The 27,108-nt window shown below is 40.0% G+C and overlaps 1 protein-coding gene across 3 annotated transcripts in view; it reads left to right on the top strand.

The window, feature by feature from the left end:
• ARMC8 (armadillo repeat containing 8) overlaps nucleotides 1–27,108 on the top strand; it is a 105,601-nt gene that overhangs the window by 72,585 nt on the left and 5,908 nt on the right. For all 3 annotated transcript variants that reach the window (XM_078071454.1, XM_036080936.2, XM_078071453.1), the window contains 9 exons: nucleotides 3,846–3,928; nucleotides 4,240–4,321; nucleotides 7,855–7,941; nucleotides 10,806–10,898; nucleotides 14,133–14,282; nucleotides 15,286–15,381; nucleotides 19,928–20,023; nucleotides 24,810–24,882; nucleotides 26,293–26,386. In XM_078071454.1, coding sequence (XP_077927580.1) covers nucleotides 3,846–3,928; nucleotides 4,240–4,321; nucleotides 7,855–7,941; nucleotides 10,806–10,898; nucleotides 14,133–14,282; nucleotides 15,286–15,381; nucleotides 19,928–20,023; nucleotides 24,810–24,882; nucleotides 26,293–26,386 — 854 coding nt within the window. The remainder of the gene's footprint in view (nucleotides 1–3,845; nucleotides 3,929–4,239; nucleotides 4,322–7,854; nucleotides 7,942–10,805; nucleotides 10,899–14,132; nucleotides 14,283–15,285; nucleotides 15,382–19,927; nucleotides 20,024–24,809; nucleotides 24,883–26,292; nucleotides 26,387–27,108) is intronic.

Here is a 27,108-nt window from a genome sequence, read left to right as displayed (position 1 = left end):
ACCATGGAGAACATGCTTTATTGTGCTTGGCTTTCCAACCCCAGTCTAAAAAATTACCTGGTGCTCTGTTAGACCGTCAGTGGGTCAGAGAGCTATGGCAACAGCCACTGCCAACTCCTTCTCAGCTGACCTAAAAAATTTTTCTCTGAATGTGATTCCAAACCTTTCTCTGCCTCGTAATCACATTTTTATGTTTATTTTGGTCAGTGTATTCACTATATTGCTCCCTTTATCCCTGCACAGATGGTGTCAATACCCTCAAGAATACCAAACCACAGTTAGATCATGTTGCTCATTCACATAGCCTCTCAGAATACCTTTTTGGGTTGGAATCCTAGGTTCACATTCTGACTTTGCATTATTTTCACCCTCTTGCTCCCAGACTGGTATCTTGATGGAGAAGGTGGACCAGTCATTCAAGTAATGGGCTTTCCAGAATGTTAGCAGGGTTACTAAAGTCCCTCCACAAAGTTTGGGTACAAATCCAGGCCTCCTACTTGCAGACATTTTGATTGACTGTAACCTAAGAAGGGTCACCTTGTGCCTGAAAGAGAAAATACCTTCAAAGAGGCCTACTATTTTATATCCCAAATCAGGGGAAAGGTTTACCAGCCAATTTATAGCTATTCTCCAGCTCCAAAATACCAGCCACCACACTCCCAGGAAACTTAGAGCATGAAGCTCTGCTCTATATAATGATTGGCTGCTAACATAGTTCTCTACTGTCTGCTGGCCTAAGCCTCAATATTCTCTGGTATGGTCATTAATGGCCATTTCCCAGCCATTCTGAGAATGGGTGTTTTTCCCACTTAGCCTTTGTAGACACTTAATTCACTCTGTCTGCCTTAAGCCCCATGGCCCCTGTCATTCCTAAAGTGCTTTTGCTAACATCGATTCAAGTGCCATAGCACTCATTCAGTAGTTCATTGCACTTGCTTAACCTGTACTGTAAGTTTGGTGGGAACAAGGGCTTTCTGCCTCACCATTTTATCTTCAAGTTTTAAAACCGTGCCTAGCATTCAGTGGGCACTCAGATATTTACTGAATAAGTAAATGTGGGCATGTAAATAGGAGCTGTGCCCTATTTGCCCTTAGCCTAGCCTGCTACCTGATTTTTGACCCCTTATTTAACTAGACCTGTACTGTCTCATCTCATCTACTCTACCTTCCCATGTCGCTTCTGGATAACGTGATAGTTTTGCCCAGACAAACATGATTTTTATTTACATGCTGGTTGCAAATGATTGGAGGTAGAATAATCATTGCTCTATTCCCTCATTTTACTGAAAGCCCACAGAGGTCAAGTGAGTTGGTCAGGATTATAGAGCAAATCTATATGCCTAATGATTGCTGCACTTGTCCCTTGGCAGATTTACATCTTTGGTTGGATGGCCAATAAATGTTATCCAGAAGCTTCTTTAAATTCTTGCTCATGTCCAGGTTTCCTAAGCATCTGGAGCCAGCCTAATAGCATTTCTCAGCTCTTGGAGAGTGTTCTTGTGTTCCCACCCCCACCACCACCACTTTATTCTTGGAATAAAGAATTTTAGATTGGGGAATATCAAGCTGATTTTGAAGTCCCAGCATTGTCATATATGTAGAGTGAGAGATGAGCGGAGCCTTGGGACATGTGTCCATTTAAGGAAGGGAAGGGGTGAGAGGACTATAGCTTAAAGAGGTTAAAGTTTGGCACTCTGCCTTTTAAGTTGAGGTGGAAGTGGGCAGTGGGGCAGGCCAAGAAGGATCCAGCAGGATAGGCAGAATAAAGATGCAAGAAAGAGGTAATGGAAAGTAGTTTCTGTATCAAGGTGGAAGGGCTTTGAGCTTGAAGTACCCAACTTCAACAAAGAGTGAAGAAGATGGAGACATATTAGTGAGAAGAAGAAAGTTGAGACAACTTGTGTCCAAGGAAGAAAGCAAGGCTCCTGCAAAAATGAGGTAGGCACAGAGGGACTTAGGGCATGAGGAGGTGGGAGGAATTTGAAGTAGGAAGTAACCATCCTAGGAGATACGGGAATCTCCTGCAGATGAGTGCAGGGCTGGTGGAGCAGCAGTGGGATAGCATAAGCTGAGAGCAGGCTGCCAGGTTTGGTGACTTCCATTGTAGTATCAGTGGTTTGAGATCTGAAGCAGGAATGTGTGGTGGGAGGACAGTGAATTGGGGAATCTGTCTACTAAGTGAGCAAAGCATACAGGTCAGGGAGCAAGGTGTGTGAGGGTCAAGAGTAGGTAAACAGACAGGAGCTGAGGGGCTAGATAGACAGGACAGGGTCATGTGCATAAAGGTAAGGGTAAGATTAAGTTTGGTCTGGGGAGAGGAGTGGATCAATATGCAAGTTTTCTTCTGTCACTTTGAAACCTGTAAATCACTATATAAAAATTAACCATTCCTACCCTATAGCTAAAGTGTGGCTCCATGTTGTTAATAGTTGATATTTTTCTCCCCATCACTATTAATTTCAACACTGTGTTTTAGCTTCCCATTTGGCTTGAACATGTGGAGATTTCCCACCCTCTCCTGTTCTGAAGTCAGCCTTCTAACTCTTTCATTTTAGTCTAGGTCAGTGAACCTCAGCCTTGGCTGCACACTGGACTTTACCTGAGGAGCTTTTAAAAAAAAAAAAAAAAAATATATATATATATATATACACACACACACACATATATATATATATACACACACACACACACACACACATATATATATATATATATATATATATATATATATATATAGGTGCCTGAGCCCCACTCCACAGAATCTGACTTAATTGGCCTCTGATTTTTTTTTTTTAAGCTCCCCAGGTGATCTTCCCACGTGTTCTCCCAGCTAGGTGTTTCCATTAACATGTCACTCATGTTGGGGACTACCTTGTGAGCACAGGAGTACTTCTCTAACCAGGACAGTATTACAAGCATGGCTAAGCATCAGGACTCGAGTCAGATGCCTGGGCTCCTCTCTGCTTTGTGATCCCAGGCAAGCTCTGTATCATCTAGAACCTTCAGTTTCCTAATAGGCTGTTGAGAATAATTATAATAATGCCTGCAAAAGGGTTAAATCAGATCATGTAATATGCTTATTAGCACAATGCCCAGCACATAGATGTACTTAACAAATGTTAGTTGTTAACATTTTGGTTGTGATTGTATTAGCTTTTTTCCTAATAGGTGGTTTTTCCATAGGACCACTCAAGTTAAGCTTAATTTCTTCCACACAGTATTTATTTTGTATCTATACATTGTTTAATGAAGGAAAATTGTAGGCTATCTTGTTTTTAAATTAAAAAAAAAAAGACTTTGTGACTGTAGTGATTACATATAACAGGACTTAGTGTTACAGTAAAAAGATGGCAAGGGTTACTTTTCTAAATATTTAGCTTAGTTTCCGTTTGCTTGGTAAGAAGGTAGCCACAGGGTGGCTCTGTCAGAAACCCAGATTTCATTTCATAAGGGGCTGAGTGTGAACCATGATTTTTCTAGAATCTCTCTGGCAGGAACCTGCCCAATGATAATTCAGTACATCTTTTACTTTTTCTCAATACTATTTATGTAACACCTCTGCAATATTTATGCCATGTAGTTATTGTTTTAAGTATTTTTATAAAAATAAACAAAGAGACATAATTTGCCCCTTCATGCCTTTCATTCAGTCTGGCAAGTCCTTAGAGGGTAGTCTTTCCTTTCTGATGAACTGTCTGCCCCCACCACAAAATGATTGTTCCAGAGGTAAAAACTTTTGCTAAAAACATTAAACTTCTAATGGATATTAACATACTTGCATTTACAAGCAGTGAAATTTGTCCTCTTCGTGTTGTTATTTATGCAGCATTAACCTTTTTCTCCAGATCATTGAGACTGAAAATATGATGGACCGAATTGTGACTGGCTTGTCTGAGTCTAGTGTCAAGGTGCGGTTAGCTGCCGTCAGGTATGAGCTTTAAATGGTCTGAATAAAAACCCTTTGCCGTGTGTTTAACCTGTTTCCTTTCCGGACCTTCAGCAAGTAAGCGCAGAATTCAAATGTTACTCGAAAGTATTCTCAGGTGAACTCATACAGTGTGTAACATCAGTTAACAGAGAAGCTAGCTGAAAAGCCCATGAAGTCCTGAAGTAGTTGAATTAATAATGTCTATAGATATACTTGAAGTGCATAGTAGTAATTAGTGAAATGCCAAGCAGTGTGTTTGAAAAGTAAAAGTTTTGGCTTCTTTTGAAGCTAATTTTGATTATTCTTTGTAGATGTTTGCACAGTTTATCTAGATCTGTGCAGCAGCTTCGAACCAGTTTCCAGGATCACGCTGTGTGGAAACCTTTAATGAAGGTAAGAAGAAAGCAGCAAGTAGCACCCATTCCCACAGAGCCTTTATAGTGAGCCGAGGTAGCTGACAGCACCCCTGGTCTAGGAGTATGGCTGGTTTTTGTGTGAAGGATTTTGAATATTTATCTCCTCAGATCTGATGTTTTAAGCATCTTTAGATCTGCAGAACGTGTTTCTAAGGTCAACATCTCAAGTGTGACAGGGAAGTAGATGCCTGGTTTTCTTTTATTAAATAAAACTTTACTCATCTGATCTCCCTGTATGTTTGGTATTACACTTTAGACTTCATCCAGAGTCTTTGTAATTTTTAGTTACAAAAAGGAAGGGAATCAGTCATTTAGAGGTATAACCTGGCAATCCCTTAATCTTTTGGCAATCCCTGGATATTTTTTACCACAGTGTTATCTCCTATTTCTCTACACCAAAATAACTTCTTTGGTCTTATGTCTTTCCTTGAGGGCAAAAAAAAAAAAAAAAAGGCTTAGGTCAAATAAATCTGAATCAAGACTTAGGTGAGGTGTTAGGTTGCTGCTAATGTTATCCCCTGATATATTACAAAACCGTGGGTCCACTTGGTCTCTGGTCCATCTTTTTTTTTTTTTTTTTTTTTTAAGTGATCATACACCTTGCATTTAATCGACAGAATTTTTTATTTAAGGTTTTGGTTTTGGTTTTGGTTTTTCATTACCTACTGTGGAAACCTCTTAGGCACAGTGAGGCTACCAAAATTTTTTACTACAGAACTCTTGCCCTCGTCTTAAAGCTTCAGGTTATAGTAGGGGCATCATTGTGGTAGAAAATAGTCAGGGGAGGCTTCAGGCAGGAAAAATATGAAGTGGGCTTTGAAGGAAAAAGGAAGGCAGCAAGATTTTCCAGAGAGAGGAATAGCATGAGCAGAAGTATTAAGTATGATCCGTGAAGGAAGCCTAAGGATGTCTTCATGACTGTAGTAGAAGGGGTGTGGTGTATGATCACCAGATGGAAAGAGCTGGACCAGTGCTCTCTTTAGGAAAGCTGTTTTGCTATGGGTACTCTTTCTTGTTTTAGATTATACCTTTTGCATAGCAATGTAATCTTGATTTCTGGATTCTGTCCATTCAAGATTTTTTTAAATGCTCTCCTATTTCCCAAAATAACTTCCAAATATTTCCTCTGGAGCCATTTTCTCTAATTGCTCAGTTCAGTACCCCTCTATCATATGAATCAGAAATGGGGCAACATATTGTTTCTAGCTAGTTCTACCTGGACAAAGGTTTGGTGAGCAATCTAGAAGGATTTTGTACACTTGGGTACATGTGAGTATAGTTACTGTCAAACCACTACTTTGTTGCACAAAGTATAATACTAAAAGCTTGAGCTTGGAAGTCAGTGATTTATTTCAGACACTTTTAGGTTTCTCTTAGTTCAAGGCTGTTTGCATGTCTATTGATTTTTTTCCCCTTTGGCTTTGCCATGTTTTCAACTGTTGGTTAGCAAACTACAGAGGAGTGGGCATTAAATTTTAATTAAAAATTTTATTTGTCATTATTTTTTGTCCTTATTTTGGTGAAATTCTATTTGGTCAGTGTTAGATGTCAGCTTCTGAATTTCAGTGTTATATCTTACACCACATTGGGTAAATGCTTTTAAAATTTTCATAGGATCTATTCTGTTTTAGTTTATCATTGTTATCTCATTTGAAAATAAAACTTGATAAAAGCACATTAATCTCTATATAACAAAAAGTAGTATTTTTAAAGTGAATTGTATTGAGCAAAGCAACGTTTTAAAGCCTTGGTAGGCACTCACTTATTTCAAGCAATGATTCTAAGTAGTATAATTTTGGAAAATGATTATTTTTCTTAATTCACAAACATTCATTGAGCACCCCTTTTGTGCAGTGCCATTCAGTTGATAGGGGCCAGGATAAATTAGACCATAGATAGATTAGTCCTTCAAGAAGCTTAAATTTGATAATAGTAAAGGAGATTGGCATGACTGCACAAAGAATTTGAATAGTAGATAGTAATAAGGGTCCCAGGAAAGGTCACAAACAAAGGCTGTGGTTATTCAGAGGAGGATAGAATGACTTCTGACTGGAAGGGCTTCAAGGAGGCTTCTGGAATGGGGATGGCCTTAAAAAATGAGTAGGGTGTGTACCTGAGGGATAAAGGAAGGGCATGGCAAGGGAAGGGAAAGGCTATATGATCTCAGAGGAGGTTGTGACAAACACAGATCAGGATGCATAGTATATGAGATTTGATCTTCATCAACCAGCTGACAGTTCACAGGAGAGTTAAAATGCAGTATCTTAAGACAACTATTTCTATTTTGTAATTCTTGCTTATTCTTAACTTGGGAACTTCAGACTTGATTTAGCTCAAGAAAGCAGATAATATATTTAACTCTCTGAAGTTTTTTGTGATGATCCATTTCCAGTTTGCATAACAAGAGCTTCTAAGATTCCTTTTGGGATCATGAGGTCTGATCCTGATCTGATCCCAAATGCAGAGGATTTAGTTGAAGTGGAAATTGCATATAAGTGGTGGTGTTTATGAAGCCTTCACCCTTAGAATCTAGAAAAATAGGTTCTGATAATAGCTAATGGTGACTAACATTTGTCATTGTGCTCTGTTGTCTTCTGAGTTGAGTGAGAGTCCATGGCAGTTAGTTTGCTATGTATCTACTATGTGCCTGATGATAACAACAATTACAATAATAAATTACCTTTGTAAAAACTTTATTTTTATAGCCATTACTGTGTGCCAGTTACTGTTCTAAAATCTTTTCATATGTTAATTCTCACAACAATACCATCATCCCCATTTTATAGCCAAGGAATTCATATACTTATTTAGTGTTTGAGTTGAAATTTGCATTCAGGCAGTCTGCATCCTTTACTCCCATGTTATGTTGCTTCCCTTAACATTCACCTTATCACATTTAATCTTAAAAACTCCTGTCAAGGAAGTGTTGTTTTCTTCAATTCAAAGACTAAGAGAGTTTAAGAAATATGCTCAAGTTCACATAGCTAGGAAGTGAAGAGGAGGGTTGGAACCAGGGCTGTGATTCCAGTCCTCAAAACCAGTCCCCACATTGCCCTAGCTGTATAGTAGCTTGATTCATCCCTGCTTTGGTCAAACAAGTCCTTCTACAGACGCACACATCAGAACATTTCAGGCTCTGGGGCAATATGTGGTTTCATAAGTGGCCTTATATGATGGAGTAAATTGAACTAACTTGTCCTAAAGCAGCCCCATGGTGTTCAAACTATTCATATAGAGCACCCCCTCCCTGACTTATGTGTTTATCTCTTTCTGTGCAGCACCTCCCATCCTGGCAGTGGGGCTGTAGCTTCTCCAGCAAGATAGGTGTGAGGGCCTTAGTCATAATTAGAGCACCAGGTAAAGTTTGACACGATCACAAGTGGATCTTTCCTAACTATCCAATATGAAAAGTCAAGTTGAAAGATAAATTGTTTTTGGTTCTCATTTGTTCTTAGATCTCACCTCCATTGTTCCAAACCATTAATAGCATCCCTTTTTTAAATTCCATAGGTTTTACAAAATGCACCAGATGAAATCCTAGTAGTAGCATCTTCCATGCTATGTAATCTTCTTCTTGAATTTTCTCCAAGCAAAGAGGTTAGTATCGATTTTCTCTTCCTAGACTTTGCCCAGTCTACCTAGAACTTAGTCAAATAATTTTCACAGTAGTTGACTTTGAAATTTCCGGATTGGGGTGTAAAAACTACTTCAGGGCAGTGGGGCGCCTGGGTGACTCAAGGTCGTGATCTCACGGTCGTGGGATCCAGCCCGGTGTCGGTTCCGCAGGGAGCCTGCTTGAGATTCTCTCCCTCTCCCTCTCCCTCTGCCCATCCCCCATTTGTTCTCTGTCTCAAATAAATAAATAAATCTTAAAAAAAAAAACAGAACTACTTCTGAATTGTTTGGTGGTGTGTGTGCAAATAAAATAATTTTAAAATGTGGTTTAATTTCCGGTTCTCCCTTTTCTGCCTGGCATGTGCAACTTATTTAAAGGATATTATAGCTTATAGTTAATCTAAACTGCCTACAACTACAAATCTAATTACAAAAGTAATAGATTATTTTCAAACTGTATATACTAAAGAATAAATTAAGGATCAATTTTATAAACCAGGATTGTAAGTCATTTCAGGGAGATTACTGCTGGAAAATAATCTTTTTACCTTTTTTTTTTTTTTAAGGGGGGTGGAGAGAGAGAGAGAGGGTGAGGGGAGGGGCAAACAGAGAGGTAGAGAGAGAATCGTAAGCAGGCTCCACACTGATCACGGAGCCCAACGTAGGGCTCAGTCCACAACCCTGAGATCATGACCTGAGCTGAAATCAAGAGTCAGATGCTTAACTGACTGTGCCACCCAGGTGCCCAGGAAAATAATCTTTTTAATGTTTAATGTTAATGGTAGTTGTTTGGGGAGGGATTACATGTGGGAATATTTTTTCCCTTTTATACATTTTATAAATTTATTTGAGCATGTATTGATTTTATACTAGGGAAAATACAATACACTTTAATAAAGGAGGGAGGGAACCTTATAGAGTTCATTTCATCATGTTAAAATATCTCTGGTCTGCCCAATCGTGAGCTGAGGTTTAGACACTATCCTTTATTTAGTAGTTCCATTTTGGTTGAATTTCCTTTTAGCATTGTAACACCTGTAAGCTTCTGACTGGTAATTAGGAAAGCATTTAGTAACAAGGTGGAGGTTCAGAGACAGTTATTCAAAAAGCAGAAATCTTGGAACAAAAGGGGAAAGACTGGTAGTTACTCTGAAGGAAGAGAAAGTCGAGACAGGATGCCAGAGTTTCCATCTGTTTTCCTCTGCTCTGGTGGTTGGGGTCTTGGCATGATGATGATCTGGTTGCAGTTAGTACTATACCATTAATCACCCTGAACAACACTCATATTGCCTCAGATCCACTTTCAGCATATATAGATAGGGTCTGGTTAGAAGTAAGGTAGATGAGCTCAGACGTAGGGTCAATAATATGATTGATTTTTTTGTATTAAAAATAAACTGGATCCTGAACTGGCAGGGAAGGAAATGCTATAAAAGCACTTATTACGCCAGTTGACAAAATTGGGATATGGGCTATAGATTTGATAAAAGTATTGTTTTAAAGTTAACTTCTCTGAATTTGGTAACTGTTCTGTGATTCTAAGAGAATATCCTTGTTCTTAGGAAATACACATTGAAGTATTAAGGGGAAAGGGGCATGATGTATATGTTCTACTTTCAAATGGTTCAGAAAAAGATGAAGAATGTGGATATGGGCATACAGAAGGAGATAATGATAAATACGGCAAAATGTTAAAAATTGTTGGGTCTAGGAAAAGAATATGTGGTAGAAACACCTTACATTTATTCTTGCTATTTCCTAAGTTTGAACTTACTTCAAAAGAACAAAAACCAAAACAGGAGGTGGGGAGATGGGCAAAAATGGATGAAAGGGAGAGGGAGATACAGGCTTCCTGTTATGGAATGATGAGTAGGTTTGGGGAATAACAGGGATTGTAATAGCACTGTATGGTGATACATGGCAGCTACACTTGTGGTGAGCGTAGCATCATGTATAAACCTGTCAAATCATTATGTTGTATATCTGAAACTAATGTAACATTGTGTGTCAACTATACTCAAAGAAGAAATTTTTAAAAAGAAACAAAATCAATTTGTACAAGTAGAGGAATGTATATCCTTCAAAATGTCATCTTGAAAGTCACTGCCCTTTTTATCCCTATGTAAGTCTGAACTGCTTAAGACAGTTCTAGAGTCCACTTGAAAGGGGGCCTTTTAAACATTCATTGGTGACAGTAGATCAGTCCTCAAAGGTGTGAATTTTTTAGAAATTATCAAACCCTGTTTTCAGCCAAGGATCATAAATAAAATGAGTGGTCAGCCTAAAGCATGCTATTTTAGGTGGAGAATGTGATAGGAGTATAAAAGTATACAACTGTTTTGCTTGTACAATTGATAGATAGTACTGAAAGTTCTGCAGCATGTTTCGAATAACATTGACAGTTTGGAAAGAAGATAGTTTGGTTTGTAAGTTCCATGTAAACCAGCTATGTTGTCATAGTCCCAGCTTGTAAAGGACACAAGGGATACACCCATGCACCATGCAGGAAGTGAGTGTCTCAAAGGACGGTTAGGAGAGTGTGGAAGTAGCTAGTGGAATCATAAGGGCATGTGCAGAATGTACAGAAATTAGGACAGCTCCTGAGTCTGTCAGAGCTACAAAGAAAAGAGAAATTACTAGGACTATTTTGGTTTTTGAATTTGTGAAAGACCTAATTGTTCTTGCCCTTTTTGTGGTAATTTTTATGTCCACCTCACTCCCTGCTATACAAAAATTGCCTGGAGTTAGGTGAGAGTAGGAAGGAAATCATAAGCAGAGCGCCAGGGTATACATGCACATTTAGTCACAAACCTGACTTTAAAACTGTGCTTTTTTTCCAATCACAGCCAATTTTAGAATCTGGAGCTGTAGAACTGCTTTGTGGATTAACGCAAAGTGAAAATCCCGCTTTGCGAGTGAATGGAATTTGGGCTTTAATGGTATGTTTTACTCTTTTATATAAGTCATCATTTGTAACGAGAATGGAGCTGTTATCAAAGTTAAAACTAAAGAATGTGTTATTTGAAATGTCTGAAATTTGCTTTTTATTTATTTATTTTAAAGATTTTATTTATTTGTCAGAGAGAGAGGGAGAACAAGCAGGAGGGGGCCAGAAGGCAGAGGGAGAAGCAGGTTCCCCGCTGAGTAAGGAGCCTGACGCGGGGCTCCATCCCAGGGCCTTGGGATCACGATCCAAGCCGAGGGCAGGCGCTTAACCGACTGAGCCACCCAGGCGCCCTTGAAATTTGCTTTTTAATAAATGTTGCTATTTTGGCTCAGTTTTCTAATGACCTCAGACGTAGAAGACTTAGTATTCAGCTTTTGGATTTGAATATAAGCAAGTTATGTGGCCACTGTGTGCCACAGTTCTCTTGTTTATTATTAAAGAAAAGCAGACAGGTGTTAAAAGTGGACATCTAATTTGGGAAAAACAAATTTTCCTTGTCATGAATATATTGATAACCTGCCTAGAGATATCTGCTTGATAGAGCCTTTTCATGTCTTCTGTGCTCTTTATAACAATTCTGAAATAAGCTAGGGAGTATTCATATTTTACAGATGAGTAAACTATGCACAGGGTGATTAAAGAACTTGCCCAGGGCAACAGAACTGATGCATAATTACTTAATAATTTCTTAACAATTTCAAGTAAATAATTTATAATAATGTAAATTATAGAACTATATAACTATGAAGTCAAAACTATGTAACTTAAGATTTATTAAAATATATTGAAATTAAAATTTACATGGATTTCTTCAAATGTAATTATAGTAGTTATAATTTAATTAGTATGTACCAGACACTAAGCAATGTGTTTATCTCTAATTGTTATCTCTAATTCTTATTTTAAGTTATATTGGTTTATATCCAACTCGCAATTGGGGACCTGGGGCTTGGAGGGTAAATGAATCATCCAAGGTGTCACAGCTAATAAGTGATGACAGTGGATTCTGAACCTGTTTCAAGCCCATATTCTTTTCCCTGTTCCGTGTATACCTATTGTCTTTTCACACAAATTTGGGATAGAAATAATCATTTTCTAAAAAAAAGCACCAAATCGAGTAGTTTCAGTTATTTTTCTCCTAAACCTTGTGCCAGCTTTTAGCACTTCTCTTTCTTGAAACTCTTTCCCAGGAGTTAATTTTTTTTTTTTTTAACCTCATTTTCTACCTAGCCCCCTTTTCAACCTCCTTCTCAGGGAATATTTCCCCATTTTCAATTCCCAGTTTCCAATTCCCTTTACACTTCAGTTTCAGGGACTTCATCTACTCTCATGGTTTCAGCTCCCCTTACTAGAAGTTACTTTGCGATATACATACCCAGACATAATTGTTCCCTATACCCCACTCAGGTCTATTACTTAAATGGCCTATGAGACTTCATTTAAGGCCTCCCTGGGCGCCTGGGTGGCTCAGTCGTTAAGTGTCTGCCTTCGGCTCAGGTCATGATCCCAGGGTCCAGGGATTGAGCCCCGTATCGGGCTCCCTGCTCTGCAGGAAGCCTGCTTCTCCCTCTCCCACTCCCCCTGCTTGTGTTCCCTCTCTCGCTGTGTCTCTCTCTGTCAAATAAATAAATAAAATCTTTAAAAAAAAAAAAAAAGGCCTCCCTGACGTGTACAATTTTATTGTTGAAAACTGAACTTATCATACCACCCTCAAATCCATATTAACTATCTTATTCTCATTAGTCACCATATAACCAGCTGCTTGCTTCTCTGTCCACCAAGTATAAAACCGTGGAACCGTGGAATCATTTTTGGCTTGGGTCTCTTGACACCAGCCCAGTCAATACTCTTTTCTCTCTGCCATGCTGCCTCACATCATTAGATAACTTGATCTTTTGCATGGTTTAGCTCCCAATTTTAAAAATAAGCCTGGGGGCACCTGGGTGGCTCAGTCTTTTAAGCGTCCTACTCTTGATTTTGGCTCAGGTCATGATCTCAGGGTCGTGAGATTGAGCCCCACCTCGGGCTCCGTGCTCAGCAAGGAATCAGCTTGAGATTCTCTCTCCTTCTCCCTCTGCTCCTCCCCCCACTCACACTTGTGTTTTCTCTCTCTCAAATAAATAAATAAATACAATCTTTAAAGAAAAAAAAGTTCCTGTAGGGCAATGACCACATATTATAGTAAGTCTCAAGTATACAAAAGATTTTTATACCAAGAGTTGATTTATGAGTTATTTGGCATTTGCTGTGTTTTTATTTTCTTCAGATGTGTTATTATAGCTTCAGGTTAAGCTTGGGTAATCTATAATGTGTCCAGAAAGGAGAAAAAGGAGCAAAATAGATACCAGCCCTCTGGGGTTGCTAGTAGCTTGGACGCACCTCCTACCCTTTGGGGAGCTTCCTGTATAATATAGACCTGCCATATCAACACCCAGCATAGTATTGTCAATACAGTAGGTGTTTCTGTGCCAGTAAAGTTAACAAAACCCACTAATTTCCACCCATAATAAGGGAGTGCTTTTTAGTCATTCTCAAAATGGGTGGCACGGTGTAGTTATTAGTAGTAATTTTGTTATTAAAGTACACAGAAGGCGGGGTGCCGGGCTGGCTTAATGGGTTAAGCATCTGACTCTTGATCTCAGCTCAAGTCTTAATCTCAGAGTCATGAGTTCAAGCCCCACACTGGGCTCCACACTGGTGTGGAGCCTACTTTAAAAAAGAAAATGGTGCACAGAAGGCAACTTGATAACCAGAAACATTTCTGAAAAGTAACCAAGCTCATAGTTACAGATAACAGATCAGTAGTTACCAGAGGTAGGGGATGGGGGGTAGGAGAAATGAGTGAACTGTTTTTTCGTTTGGGTTTTGTTTTTTGGGTTTGTTTTTTAAAAGTTTTGTTTTTCTGTTGTTTTATTTTTTTTTTTCAGTTTAAATCAAATAATTTTTTAAAAGAAACAGTAGATTTTGTATTTATTGGACAAATCTTAAGAGGCTCAAATGCTCGTATCAGGAAGTGGTCATATTCCTTATACAGGAGTATATATAGGAGATAGTTATCTTTCTCTTGATAGGCAGAATTATAGGTAATTAACAGGAATCAGAAAAATAATATTCCTTAAATTATCTGCAACTTCTATTTATACTTTGAAAATTGTCAGTTACTGTCAAAATATAATTTAATAAAGCAAATTAAACATGATTTTTGAAACTTCTTTAATCCTTTCAGAATATGGCATTTCAGGCTGAACAAAAAATAAAAGCAGATATTTTACGAAGCTTGAGTACTGAACAGCTATTCCGGTTATTATCAGATTCAGATTTGAATGTGCTGATGAAAACATTGGGACTTCTTAGAAATCTCCTTTCTACTCGGCCTGTAAGTAAAATCATCCAGGTTTCCACATTAGCTGCCCCTGCATATGCAGTGTAAAACATTGCCCTCCCTCACTTCTCCCATCAACATCTGCCCAGAAGTGTGATTCAAATGCTGTCCCTCCCCAGAGAAGTGAGAAGTCAATATCTAGACCTGTCACCTTCATAGGTGATCTGGGAGCTGCTTTACCATATAGCCACCTGACCCTCCACTCCTGCACTGCCTGTTCTGTCTCCCTCTCCTTACTCCATGCTGGATATGAGCCTGCCTTGATTTGTTACTTTATTCTTACTTGGTTTGCTGGCCAGAATGGGTTTTCTCATATGCCTAAATCACTTACCCTGGGGCCTCTGCTTCTTTCCCTTTAGAGAATCCTTCTCAATGTTATTCCATAAACCAATCCCCACACTGCCAACATTTACTGGATTGACCTCTGAAGATGTCAGTGTGGAGAACAGTGGGTATATGTCAAAGCAGGAGAGGCTGAGCCTTTTTCTGGGGTCCCTCTCGTTGTTCCCTGAGCAACAGTGTCAGTGGCCTTTAGGTAGATGAAGAAACATAGGTAGTTCCTTTGTGCTTCACTTGTTTTCTGAGCCTTCTTTGTACATTTGTATCCCAGAGTATTAGTAAATCTGTGCCATATTTTCCATGTCTCTGGCTTCTCTTCCCCATCCATTTTTAAGTTCCTTTTTCTGTAATATCTTTGGACTTGAGGATCCCCAGTGATTGTAGTTCTGTATTCTATCAGGCCAAGTCATTTTTAAACTTCAAGTCATAAATACACACACACACACACTCATACATACACAGACACATACATAGAAGGCAAAATGCAGTTTTATGCTATAATAAACACTATTCTTTGGCATCTAGTTCTGTATGCTATGGTGTTCTCTTTCAAGCAGTTGTGTATTATATTGTTTAACTTAGAAGCTTTCTGTTCCTTTCTGTGATCTTTTTCTTTGTTCCCCAGATGATAACTGTGGATTTCCCATTGTTTTTGCAGCATATAGATAAAATAATGAGTACTCATGGAAAGCAAATTATGCAAGCCGTCACCCTTATTCTGGAAGGGGAGCATAACATTGAGGTCAAAGAGCAGGTATGTGTTCCCTTTTTTTATTATTAATTTTTTTTTTCTGAGAAATATCTTCTGAGTGTGAATACCAAGAAGGATCTTCATTAGGAGTCTCCTGAAATACTCAAATCTGCAAAAGACACAGTGCTGAGATGGAAGGTCCTATAGAGACAAGAAAGATTTGAGGAGAAAGATCCTCCACCACCCCTGAAACTATTCAAGAATTCTTCCTCCCGGAATAGAAGAAAATATTACCAGAGTCTATAGTTTCACCCTTTGTGACATGCACTGTACACACTGTCCCTGTCTCCATAGGGAGTGTAACCTTTGATCGTCCTAGACTGAGTCCACTCTTGGATTCATCGTTTCCAGCTTTCTGTATCCACCATGCTCTGAACTCAAATTCCTGCAACACCCTGATAAAATAATTCCTTATGCTGGAGTCGTTTTTCATTTTTTACTCTAATGTATCCCAGTTCTTTATTTCTATCCCATACTTCTACTTTCTGTTGTCTTGCAGTAGGGCAGATTTAGGATAGGCATAAAAATACAGAGGCTGTGCGCTCATCAGGGGACAGTTTTAGAATTACTTTTCTATATTTTCTGGGATTTAGTATAGGATTTTTACATAGTATATGTTTTGTCATAAAAAAGGTCACCTACAAACTTAAATTTCTAATACAAGATCTGAGGCAATGGTAATGTTCAACTTTCTGACATAGATGTTAGCTACATGATATGTTCACTTTCAAAATTCATTGTGCTGTATACTTATATGTGTGGAGGAAACTTGCCCAACGTCATCAGTGGGGAGTTGAACCTAGGGTCTAACTGCAGGCCCATGCTCTGCATTTTCTGTGTTCCTGAATTAGAGTAATTCTGCAGGCTTCAGAAGAACAGTCCAGGAAGTAAGAATGGTAGGATATAGGAGCTATAATTGAATTTATGAGCAAAAAAGGCAGTAGATTTGATAAAGTGGTTTTAAGATGGACATTTTAGGTGATTTCTCTTAAAATTCAATAATAAACAACCATGTTTTCTGGTGAACAAAAATTTAACACAGAGAAACTATCATCTCAGGCATCACTAAAACTAGGTTGAACATGATCCGTTACTGGCACACAACAATGAAGAAGATGCATTGCTCAAAATAAACTATTCACCTGGGGGCGCCTGGTCTCAATGTCAGGGTGGTGAGTTCAAGCCCCATGTCAGGCTCCACGCCCAGCTATTTTACTTAAACTATTTTACCTGAAGAGCATAGGAATGAATTTTGTCTATAAAGACAGCTCACCTAGATAGAATTCTGCTAACTTGAAAAGTGAAGCAAGGCAAAAAGGTGAGGCAAGATTTGGATGAGGGCAAAAAAAAAAAAGAGGCCAATAACAGTAATGTGTCCTGACAGGACTCAAATTACACGCTTTCATACAGATTTTGGTGATGGTCCAGAAGTAGGTGATGATGGGGAGGCTTACACTGTCTGGTTATTAGCTGGAAGTTTAGTTCTTCTCAGACACTTCTGATAATTCAGCGTTTTTTTTCTTGAGGTATGTTGACATACAGTAAGCTACATATATTTAAAATATATACTGTGATATGTTGACATATGTATATACCATGAAATGATCCCCACAATCAAGATAGTGAACTTATCTGTCACTGTCCTTATATTGGGAAAAAGACAAATATGTCCATTGCTACCAGTCTTATTCAGCAGCATATTGGAGTTGCTACCAAGTGCAATAAGACAAGAAAAAGAAATAAAAGGCATATAAATTGGAAAAGAAGAAATAAAACCATTCCCAGACAACATGAATGCCTATGTAGAAAATGCCATGGACTCATCAGAAAAAGCTAGAACTAATCAATGAATTAGCCAAGGCCACAAGATAGAAAAATCAGTTGTATTTTTAATATGCTAGCATGAACAAGTAGAATTTGAAATTTTAAAAACAGTACCATTTATAGTAGCTCAGAAAAAATGAAATACTTATGTATAAATCTCATAAAATATGTGTAGGATCTCTGTGCTGAAACAAAACACTGATAAATCAAAGACCTAAATAAATGGAGAGATATACCATATTAAAATGTCATTATGTATTATCCTTTACATATGTTGTTGGATTTGATATACTGAAATTTGGTAAGGAATTATATTCATGAGAGATACTGATGTATAGTTTTCTTGTGATGTCCTTGTTTGGTTTTGATATTGATATTTGATTATTGAGATAATGCTTGCCTCAGGGAATGAGGTGAAGGTATGCCCTCCTCAGTTTTCTGTAAGAATTTGTGAAGCATTGGTATTCTTTCTTTCTTAAATTTTGGTAGAATGTACCAGTGAAGCCATCTGGAACCTGGTGTCTCTTTTGTGGAAGGGTGTATAGCTAAATTCTGTTTCTTTTATGGAAATAGGAGTAGTCAGGTTATCGATTTCTTCTTGTGTCAGCTTTGGTATTTTGTGTCCTTCAAGAATTTGTCCATTTCATCTTTTTCACATTTATTAACATAAAATTCTTCATAATATTCTCATTCTCTTTTTAAAGTCTGTAGCATTCTTTGTAATATCCCCTCTTTTGTTCTTTATATTGATAATTCCTTTTTCCCCTCATCAGTCTGGCTAGAGGTTTATCAGGTTTTTTTTTTATCTTTTCAGAGAAGCAGCTTTTGGTTTCATTGATATTTTTTTTTCCCCTATTACTTTTCTATTTCTCTATTTCAGGGCAAGATAGATATTTTAAGTTTGTAGGCCATTCAGGCTCTGTGGCAACTACTCAACTGTGCTGTGCTAGCCTGAAAGCAGGTATAGACAATATGTAAGCAAGTAGACATGGCCATCTTCCAGTAACATTCTATTTACCACACAGGGAGTGGGTTGGATTTGGTCCACAGTCCATAATTTGCCTATCCCTACTCCCTACTGTATCATTAATTTCCACTTGTTCACATGAGTGAGTGAGTGAGTGAGTGTGTGTGTGTGTGTGTGTGTGTGTGTGTGTGTGTAGCTTTTCTCTCTGCTCCCTAGCTTATATGTTAAATTGGCTTGGCCCAAGAACTAATTGATCTCTAACATCTGTGGGGCTTTAAAACAGAACTGTAGCTCGCGCTGCCATGCTGTTCAAGCCTGAGGATGCATGGGTATATTCTAACACTCCAAGAAGGGGAATCACTTGCCTATCTTGCTGAACAAGTCTATTCTCAGAAATATTTCATGAAATCCCCTTCATATTCTGTATTAGTGGTTAAGAGAGGGGTAGCTCTTCCCTAGATGAGGCTAAAGATGTTTGTCACTCCCTCCTCTTCCCAGAGGCAGCCTCTTTTTTTTTTCTTTTCTTTTTTTTTTTTTTTTTTTTGGTTCAAACCTCAGGACTCACTTCTTAATCAGTATATTAATCTAGGAAGAATAAGACTACACACGCTTTATGTTTGAAGCCTCAGGCCATAGGAAGAAAACAATCTCGTCAATTAGCTATAATCTGCAAGCTTAATTTGCTTAAGTCTACCAAAAGAAAGGTTAAGTTTGGAGAAAATTACTTGAATTTAGACCCCATTCCCACTTCTCATCACTTTCTTTGAGTGGTTCCTTACTGTTCTCCAGGACTCAGTGTCGCTTCCTCCAAGAAGCCTTCCCTGACCTTTGCAGTATCAAGCAAGTGTACTTCATGCCTTTTCGGTCCTGTTTTTCCTCTGTCACACCACAGTGAAATGTAATTGTGTGACCGCTTCAAGATTAGGTAGTGTGTCTTATTCCTGTCTGACCCTAATGCCCTGCAGAGTGCATGCACGTTGTAGGTGCTCAGTAAATGTTTGTTGAATTGCAGAGACTGGCACGGGCTCAGTTTCCTTTCCACAGTCCTTTCACCATTACTCTAAACATTGCCCTCCTCCTGGTCTGGCTGTGAGATTCCCAACAGCTGATAAGAAAGTCCTTCCAGTACCAATGTGGTGATTATCTTCAAGTTACACTGTCCTGCCAAGTGTTACGGTCTCCCTCCAGTCTCATTAGGCCAGGCTCGACTAAGCTTCACACATTTTCCTTACCTTTCTGTTCCTCTAATCAGGTTTTAAAAAGTCAAGAAGTTCTGAAATGCACATGGCTAGTGGACCAGGGTCCAGGCCTTCACCCAGAAGGTCATGAGCTTGGGAGCAAGAAGTATTTGGAGGGGGAGGGAGGGAAGTTGCAGCACCTATGATGCTTCCACCAAAGAGACTACGCTTTTGAAGAAACATTGTTGGGTTAGTAACAAGAGCTTCTCTTAGAAATGAAATAATAACAATTCACATTTTCCCTTTGATGTGTGTAAGACATGGCTGCCTTTACCCAGTGATGGCTTATGCCCCAAAAGAAACTACTGAAATGTTTGGGTTCTCTTTTGCCTATGGTGGACTTTTGTTAAGTGTGGTTACTTTTGTTGGCGGTAATGTCAGGAGATAAGAAATCAGAGCATTCAGAGTAGAACCTGTGAGAATCCATGTACTTCAGGTGGAAATTACCCAAGTTCTTGAGAGAGCTTGCATCTGGGGACTTCAGAGCTTTCCTGATCACCGGCCCTTTGTTCTTTTCCAGACACTGTGCATCTTAGCCAACATAGCAGATGGGACAACAGCAAAAGAACTTATTATGACCAATGATGACATCCTGCAGAAAATCAAGTATTACATGGTAGGCCTTTGTCCCTTTCACTGCTCTGTAGTAGCTGCATTAGGAGGCTCAAAACAAATTGTGCAGAGATTTTAAAAAAGAATAGACTACTCTGTCACAGATTCAGGGAACTCTCTTTCATTCTGAAGAAAAAAACAGACACGAAGGCCTTGAAGCTTGTGCCATTTGGGCAGTACTACCACCCATTCATCACCCCACTCCCCACCTTCGTTGTTTCCTGATTGCCTCCTTAATCAGCGAAGACATAGGCTCTTGGTTTTCTTTCAGGGCGTCCAAATCCCTGTCTTCCCTCTCAAGGCTTCTTTCCGATGTGCATGACCTCTTAAGCCTCTGGCATCTGTGGCACTTGTTCTTTGACCTCTTTGCTTGCAAACACAGACTGCTACCTACTTGCAGACACCTAAGCCACCTACTGCCATGGCCATCCCATGAATCTTGTCATCACCAGAAACTGCCCATTGCCAAACCTGGCAATATTTTAATTCTGTCAGTGTCTCATAGCAAAACCCTAGCTGTGGGTGAACCTGTCTTCTTTTTGCCTGCCTGTCAGAGTCAGCAACTGCAGAGAAAGGCACAGAACCAGGCTGATTGGTATCGTGTTAATTTCCTGTTTACAAAACCCCTGTGGGTACTCAGCACCGCCTACTACCCCCTTGTGATTCTCCAGCAAGCTGACACCTCCCTTCTCCATGAGGAGGTGTCAGCTCCTCGTTTAAGCCTTTTCTCTCCCTCATCACTCTTAGTGGTGACCTCACCTTTTGTTTTGTTAAGAGAATAGAAGCCACAGTCCTTTAGTGGCTCCCTTTTGCACCTTGAATAACATCCATATCCCCCTTGTGATGGCCTGTGAAATCCTGCATGACCTGACTCATCCGTGTCCCAAATCCTGGCATTCCCCTTTCCTTTGTGGATTACATTGACCTCCTGTTCCGTGGAAAGGCCATGCATGTTCTTTCCTGCCTCGGGACCTTTGCACATGCTGGCTCATCTGCCTGGAACACTTTTCTCCCCCACTCCTTCATGGCATGCCTTCTCACCTCTCAGATCTGAGCTCAACTGATACTTCCTCGTGGGCTCTTATCTATGTGGGTTATTCTTTGTTACTGCATTCTGTTCCCTTCAGAGCAGTAGCTCAATTATAGTGATACACATGTGTTTGTGTGCCTGAGTGTAAGTTCCATGAGGGCAAAGCTCCATGTGTTTTGTGTACATTTTTATATCTGTCACCTTGGATGATGCCTGGCATTTAGTATGTGTTCAGTAAATGTTGAATGAAAACCTTACTGCTTCAACCAGGAACTCCCTTATCTTTCCAATCCCAGATCTACATAGCATCTCTAATCTTTTCACAGTTACTCTTGATTTCCCATATCCACTGAGATATACCTGTTTTTGTGCTGCTTTTCATAGCCATACTTCTTAAAAGCATCTTCTGCACATGCTATCTCCTTCTTCACCTTTAAATTCATTCTGACCCATTTCATCTGGCCTCCACTGTCATCGCTCAACTGAAACATCTCTGCTTAAGGTCTCCAGCGACCTCCAGGATGCCAAATCCAAAGGACCATTTTCTCTCCTAATCTCACCTCACTTACAGCAGCCTTCAACTCAGCTGACCATTTCCTCCTCCTAGAAACATTCCTTCCTCTTGGCTTTCAATACACTATCCCTCCCTGCTTAGCCCTAGTCCCTCTTCTTTTCTCTCCTACATGGTCTCCTGAGGTCTGTGATCTTTGTTGCACAATGGCATTTTCCAGGGAGCTTTCAGAGATGGTTGCATTGTCCGTTTCCTTTCAAGATTTTGATTTAATAGGTCTGGGTTATAGCCTGGGCATCAGGGTTTTTAAAAGTTCCCCAGGCAAGGTACCTGGGTGGCTTAGTCATTTAAGCATCTGCCTTCAACTCAGGTCATGATCCCAGGGTCCTGTGATTGAGCCCCTCATCGTGCTCCCTGCTCAGCAGGGAGTCTGCTTCTCCCTCTCCCTTTTCCCCTCCTCCCACTCATTCTCTCACACTCTCTCCCCCTCAAATAAATAAATCTTTAAAAAATTAAAATCTTGGAGCACCTGGGTGGCTAAGTCGGTTAAGCGTCTGCCTTCAGCTCAGGTCATGATGCCAGGGTCCTGGGATCGGGCCCCACGTCAGGCTCCCTGCTCAACAGGGAGCCTGCTTCTCCCTCTTCTCCCCACTCGTGCTTTCTGTCACTGTCTCTGTCTCTCTCAAATAAATAAATACATACATACATACATAACATAAATATCTTTAAAAAATTAAAATCTTTAAAAAATCTTTAAAAAAAAATAAAAGTTCCCCAGGCAGCTCTTATGTACAGCTAGAGTTGAGAACCACTGGTTTAGGAGAATCGCATCCAGTCCCATGCCTTTTACTATCATCTATATGCTTTTTTGGTTTCTGGGTTCTGGTCTAGTAGTCAGTTTTGATAAATAGAATAGGTATTACAGTATTTATACTTTCCATAGTATCATCAATAGAAAACACAACCACAATAATGGTTACTGGCCTTCAAAAGCCATGACAACAAGCTTTCATGATGGTACTTGCAGCTCTACAGATGCTGGTTCTTTTCTTAGTGGGGGTAGAGGGTAGAGGAGCAAGGTAAGAGGGTCACATGGAAGATATACTTCCAGATTTGTCTTCTGAACTCTGGACTCCTATATCCTTCTGCCTACTTTACATCTCTGTGCACCTGTCTGATGCTTCCTGAAGTTGATGTTTAAAAATGAGTTCTTGGGGCGCCTGGGTGGCTCAGTCGTTAAGCATCTGCCTTCAGCTCAGGTCATGGTCCCAGGGTCCTGGGATCGAGCGCCGCATTGGGCTCCCTGCTCCGCGGGAAGCCTGCTTCTCCCTCTCCCACTCCCCCTGCTTGTGTTCCCTCTCTCACTGTGTCTCTCTCCGTCAAATAAATAAAATCTTAAAAAAAAATAATAAATAAATAAATAAATAAATAAATAAATAAATAAAAATAAAAATGAGTTCTTAAATATCTCCCCTAAACCTAAATTTCTTCTCTCCTGTTCTTTCCTGTCTCAGTACAGTGGCTCTGCAATCTATCCTGTTGCTCAAACCTAGGAGTCAATCATGATTTCTCCAGCTCTTTCACCTCATTAATCCGATTTATCAGCAGGTCCTGTCAGCCCTTCCTCCAAACCTGATCTGGATTCTGTTTGCTTCTTTCTATCACCACTGCCCTCACCCTGGACCAAGCCATGGCATCTCATGCCTGGTTGACCATAATAGCCTCCTAGACACTTCCGCACTGTCATCCAATCCCTTCAGCCCGGGTGACCTTCTAGAAATGTAAATCAGATCTTCACTTTCCACTGCTTAAATCCTTCAGGAGCTTCCTATCAACTCAGAGCAAAATCTAAAGTCCTTTCTCTAGGGCCCAGAAGGGCCCACAGTTTAGCCACACCTCCTTCCCTGAGCTAATGTTGCTCCACTTTACCTTCTCAATATGCATGAGCTCTACAGCTCCTTCGTACTTCAGACCTTTTCAGGAACTTTTCCTTCCTCTCAGTGCCCCTAGGCCCTTGCTCTTTGCACAGCTGGCACCTTCCTACCCTTTAAGTCTCTGCTTAAGTGTTGCCTCCTTCAAAGAGATCTTTTCTGTGCTCTCTACCTAAATTATGTTCCCACCTCTCCACTCTCCACTTTTCTCCACAGCAATTTGTTTCCTCAAAAAAATATGTATTGAATGAACTTATACATTGTATAAACACTTATTTTTGTACTGTGTATAAGTTCATTTATTCAACAAATCCCCCCTATTCATGACCTGAGGCTGAGAGCAAATGATAAATTTTGTTCCGTCTTGTCTTTGTGGAGCCCGAACTGGGCATCTCTTTAAAAGTCTTGGCAGGTAAAAGGAAAAGAGAATCACCAGCCATAGAATTCTAGTGAAGAAAGCCATGTCGTCTACTTCTTGTCTCTGCGTAGTTGAAATATAGTCCTACTTGGCAAAATAAGTCCATCTGATCCTCCAAGAAACTGTTGAGCATATTATGCCACTGATAATTCCCTAGAAATGCATGTTATTTAAAAGTACAGGGGACTTTTTTTTAATTGAGCAATAGGAGAATCATCTATAGAGATTGTTTTACAATTGGGTCCTCTGTTGTGTTGGAGAAAGCACTCCGTATGGCTAAATGATCCAACTTAAGCAAAAGTGGTTGTACTTTTAGTACATAAAGAAAAATAAGAATTGTGTTTCAGAAGAATAGGAGGCTCTTTAGCAATAGTAGAAACATTAGATGAATCAAGTAAAGACTCAGGTTTTGGGGGACAACCCCCCCAAATAAGAGTAATTTGAATCAGATAATCAATAGCTAAATACCAAAGCCACATTCATCCTATTTATTGGCCGTTGGTGACCTGAATGTTTCCTGATGTAGATCAAGCATAGCCTAAGTCTAAAGCATAGACCTGTCCTATGCCAGTTTGTGTGCATGGATAGAGTGATAAATTGCAAACTATAGTTATAGCCCTAGAGGTGTTTTGTTTGGCCTGTCAGAGGGTTTCTAAAATTTGAATGTGAATATCTTTTGGCAAGTCTTCACTCCCCAGTTTACCAAATTTCCCACCACTCTCTCTTGTCTTTAGCACAACCCATTTACCCATTAGTGCTAACTTTGTGACCCCTCAAGACATTTGAGTTTGAGGGCCCTGCTTCACACTTTTAGCCTGTTGGAATTGCCTATGGTATGTTACCAAAAAAATTCCTCAAATCAGATTGCCTCCATATTTTTTCTTTTTCTGCATCAAATAGGGTCATTCACATGTGAAACTGCAGCTTGCCGCTATGTTTTGTATATCAAACCTCATATGGAATGAAGAGGAAGGTAAGAGATTGGTGAGATCTGTTTTGAGGACAATTATGGGAGGGAAGGTAGCAGATGCCCCTGAGATCCTAGATGCAGGCATCACTCAGTGGGTCCTGAGCATTCCTTCAAGTTAACCTTGGTATGAGAATCCATGGGACTAGCCAGAGTTGGCTGGACAGTTAACACTGAGCCCCACCTTGAAGTCAACACTGCAGGAGATTACAGAGGATGGGGGTAAAGGAGACCCTAGAGAAATAAGTGGCAGTCCATGCCCTTGAGAGAGCTGAGGAGGAGGTTATGGGGATGTACTTGAAGAAGATGAGAGGTGGGAGTGGATGGGCAGATTGGTCTTTCATTGTGTGCAGAGGGACACTTGTAAGGGTTACAGGCATATAAGCTTAGTGAGGAAGAGGGTGCCTTGGTGAGAAATGAGAAATACACTGTGACTAGTGAAGCAGCCAGTCTATAAGGTAGCGTCTGTGAATCAGAGGTCCTCCATCTTGACTGCATATTAGACTCACCTGAGGATTTTTGCACCAGACCAATTTAATCAGAATTTCTGGGAGGTGGGTTGCAGGCATAAGTTTTATTTTTGTTTTTTTTAATTCCCCAGGTGATTCCAATGTAGCAAACAAATATGGAAGAGCAGTTGTTCTCAGTGCTGGGCTCATTGCATAAGAATCACCTGGGGAACTTTTTAAAATGCAGATTTATGGTTTTTACACCTAGAGATTCTGGTTCACTGGGTCTAGAGGAGATCAGTGCATGAGTGAGTCACTGCAGGCACTTTTCTTCATGGGAAGGAAAGACTCCAAGAGGATTACTCTACCCAGCAGCTGTGTCTAGAACAAAGTGGAAGGAGGAAAAATTGGATTCAACATATAGGCCTAGAGACCAAGTACCATCCAGGTGCCAGGGAAACAGAACCACCCTCAAGGAGGTCCTAGTCTAGTTGGAAGATAGGACAGAGCAGTATGAAGTTGGAACTGCCACATGCTAAACAAGAGGCAGCAGGAAGTGCTGGGAGGTCAGAGGAGGGTGGAAGAGAACAGAAGGAAAAATAAGACCTGTCTGGAGTAGGAAGAGCCTGACTTGATATGTCCAGACAGAAGATATGAAGATGGGGCCAATGGCAGAGGGCCTTGTGCCAGGCTGAGGAATCTGACCTTGACCCTATAGTCCATGGAGAAATTAATCTATCAGCAGAACCCAGGATGGACTGCAAGAAAGAGGGTCAAGGAGCAGAGAGACCAGTTAGAATGTTGTTAGAGGATCCAAGCATGAGGCAATCCAACTTCATTGGGGATGAGGGGGATGGAAGGGTGGGGAGTAAAGGACCCTGGTAATGCTCTAGATTGTTGATTGTACATCAAGGAGAGCAATTGCCTGGGTCATGTCCCCAGTAACCTGTTAGCTTTAATCTCTTAGGTTCACAAGAACGCCAGGATAAGTTACGAGACATGGGCATCGTAGATATTCTACACAAACTGAGTCAGTCACCAGATTCAAACCTTTGTGACAAGTGAGTATCAAAGGAAAAGGACCTCGTTTTGGGGTATGTTGGATTCTTTTATGAAAGGGTTTGGCTTGCTTAGTAATTTACGTTGCCAAACTTAAAATCTTTTAGATTCTTGAATTCCCTTCTTAATCTTCTATGAGCCAACTGTATGGCTTTTGAATAAGAAATAAACTAATAATTAGCAAATTATTAAAGATTCTCATCTTACTGTGAGTTAACATGAGCCTGAGCCATCTTAGTGTGTATCTGGAGAGGATCCAGGGATCATTCTCTTGACATTAAAATAGAAAGGAAGGCCAATAATAAAAACATCCATTATCTCAAGATCTCACTGAGCGCCTGCCTTGTGTAAGCCTGGCCCGGCTGCTGAGAATATGGCAGTGACCACTGAGGGGTTCCTGTCTTCACCATTTACTGGGAGAGGCAAAAATCATAATCAGAGATCCCTCTACCCTCAAAATAGCCAAAAATGTTCTTCCTGGCTGTGTACACTCCCTCCTACCACAGCCTTCACTCTACAGCTTGCTTTCATGCTCCCCCACCCTGTCCTCCAGACACACCTGCCCTCTTGCAGTGTCACATCTTCACGCATTTACACATTCTGTTCCATCTGGTTTGCCATCCCAGTCCCCTCTCCTCTGAATTCCCCATTCATTCAGCAAATATTTTTTGAACACTAACCTCTACCAGGGACTGTTTTAGGCATTGGAGATATAATGATGAAT

This window comes from Halichoerus grypus, chromosome 1 (assembly GCF_964656455.1).
Source record: "Halichoerus grypus chromosome 1, mHalGry1.hap1.1, whole genome shotgun sequence".
Lineage (NCBI taxonomy): Eukaryota > Metazoa > Chordata > Mammalia > Carnivora > Phocidae > Halichoerus > Halichoerus grypus.
This window is presented reverse-complemented; position numbering and strand designations above follow the sequence as displayed.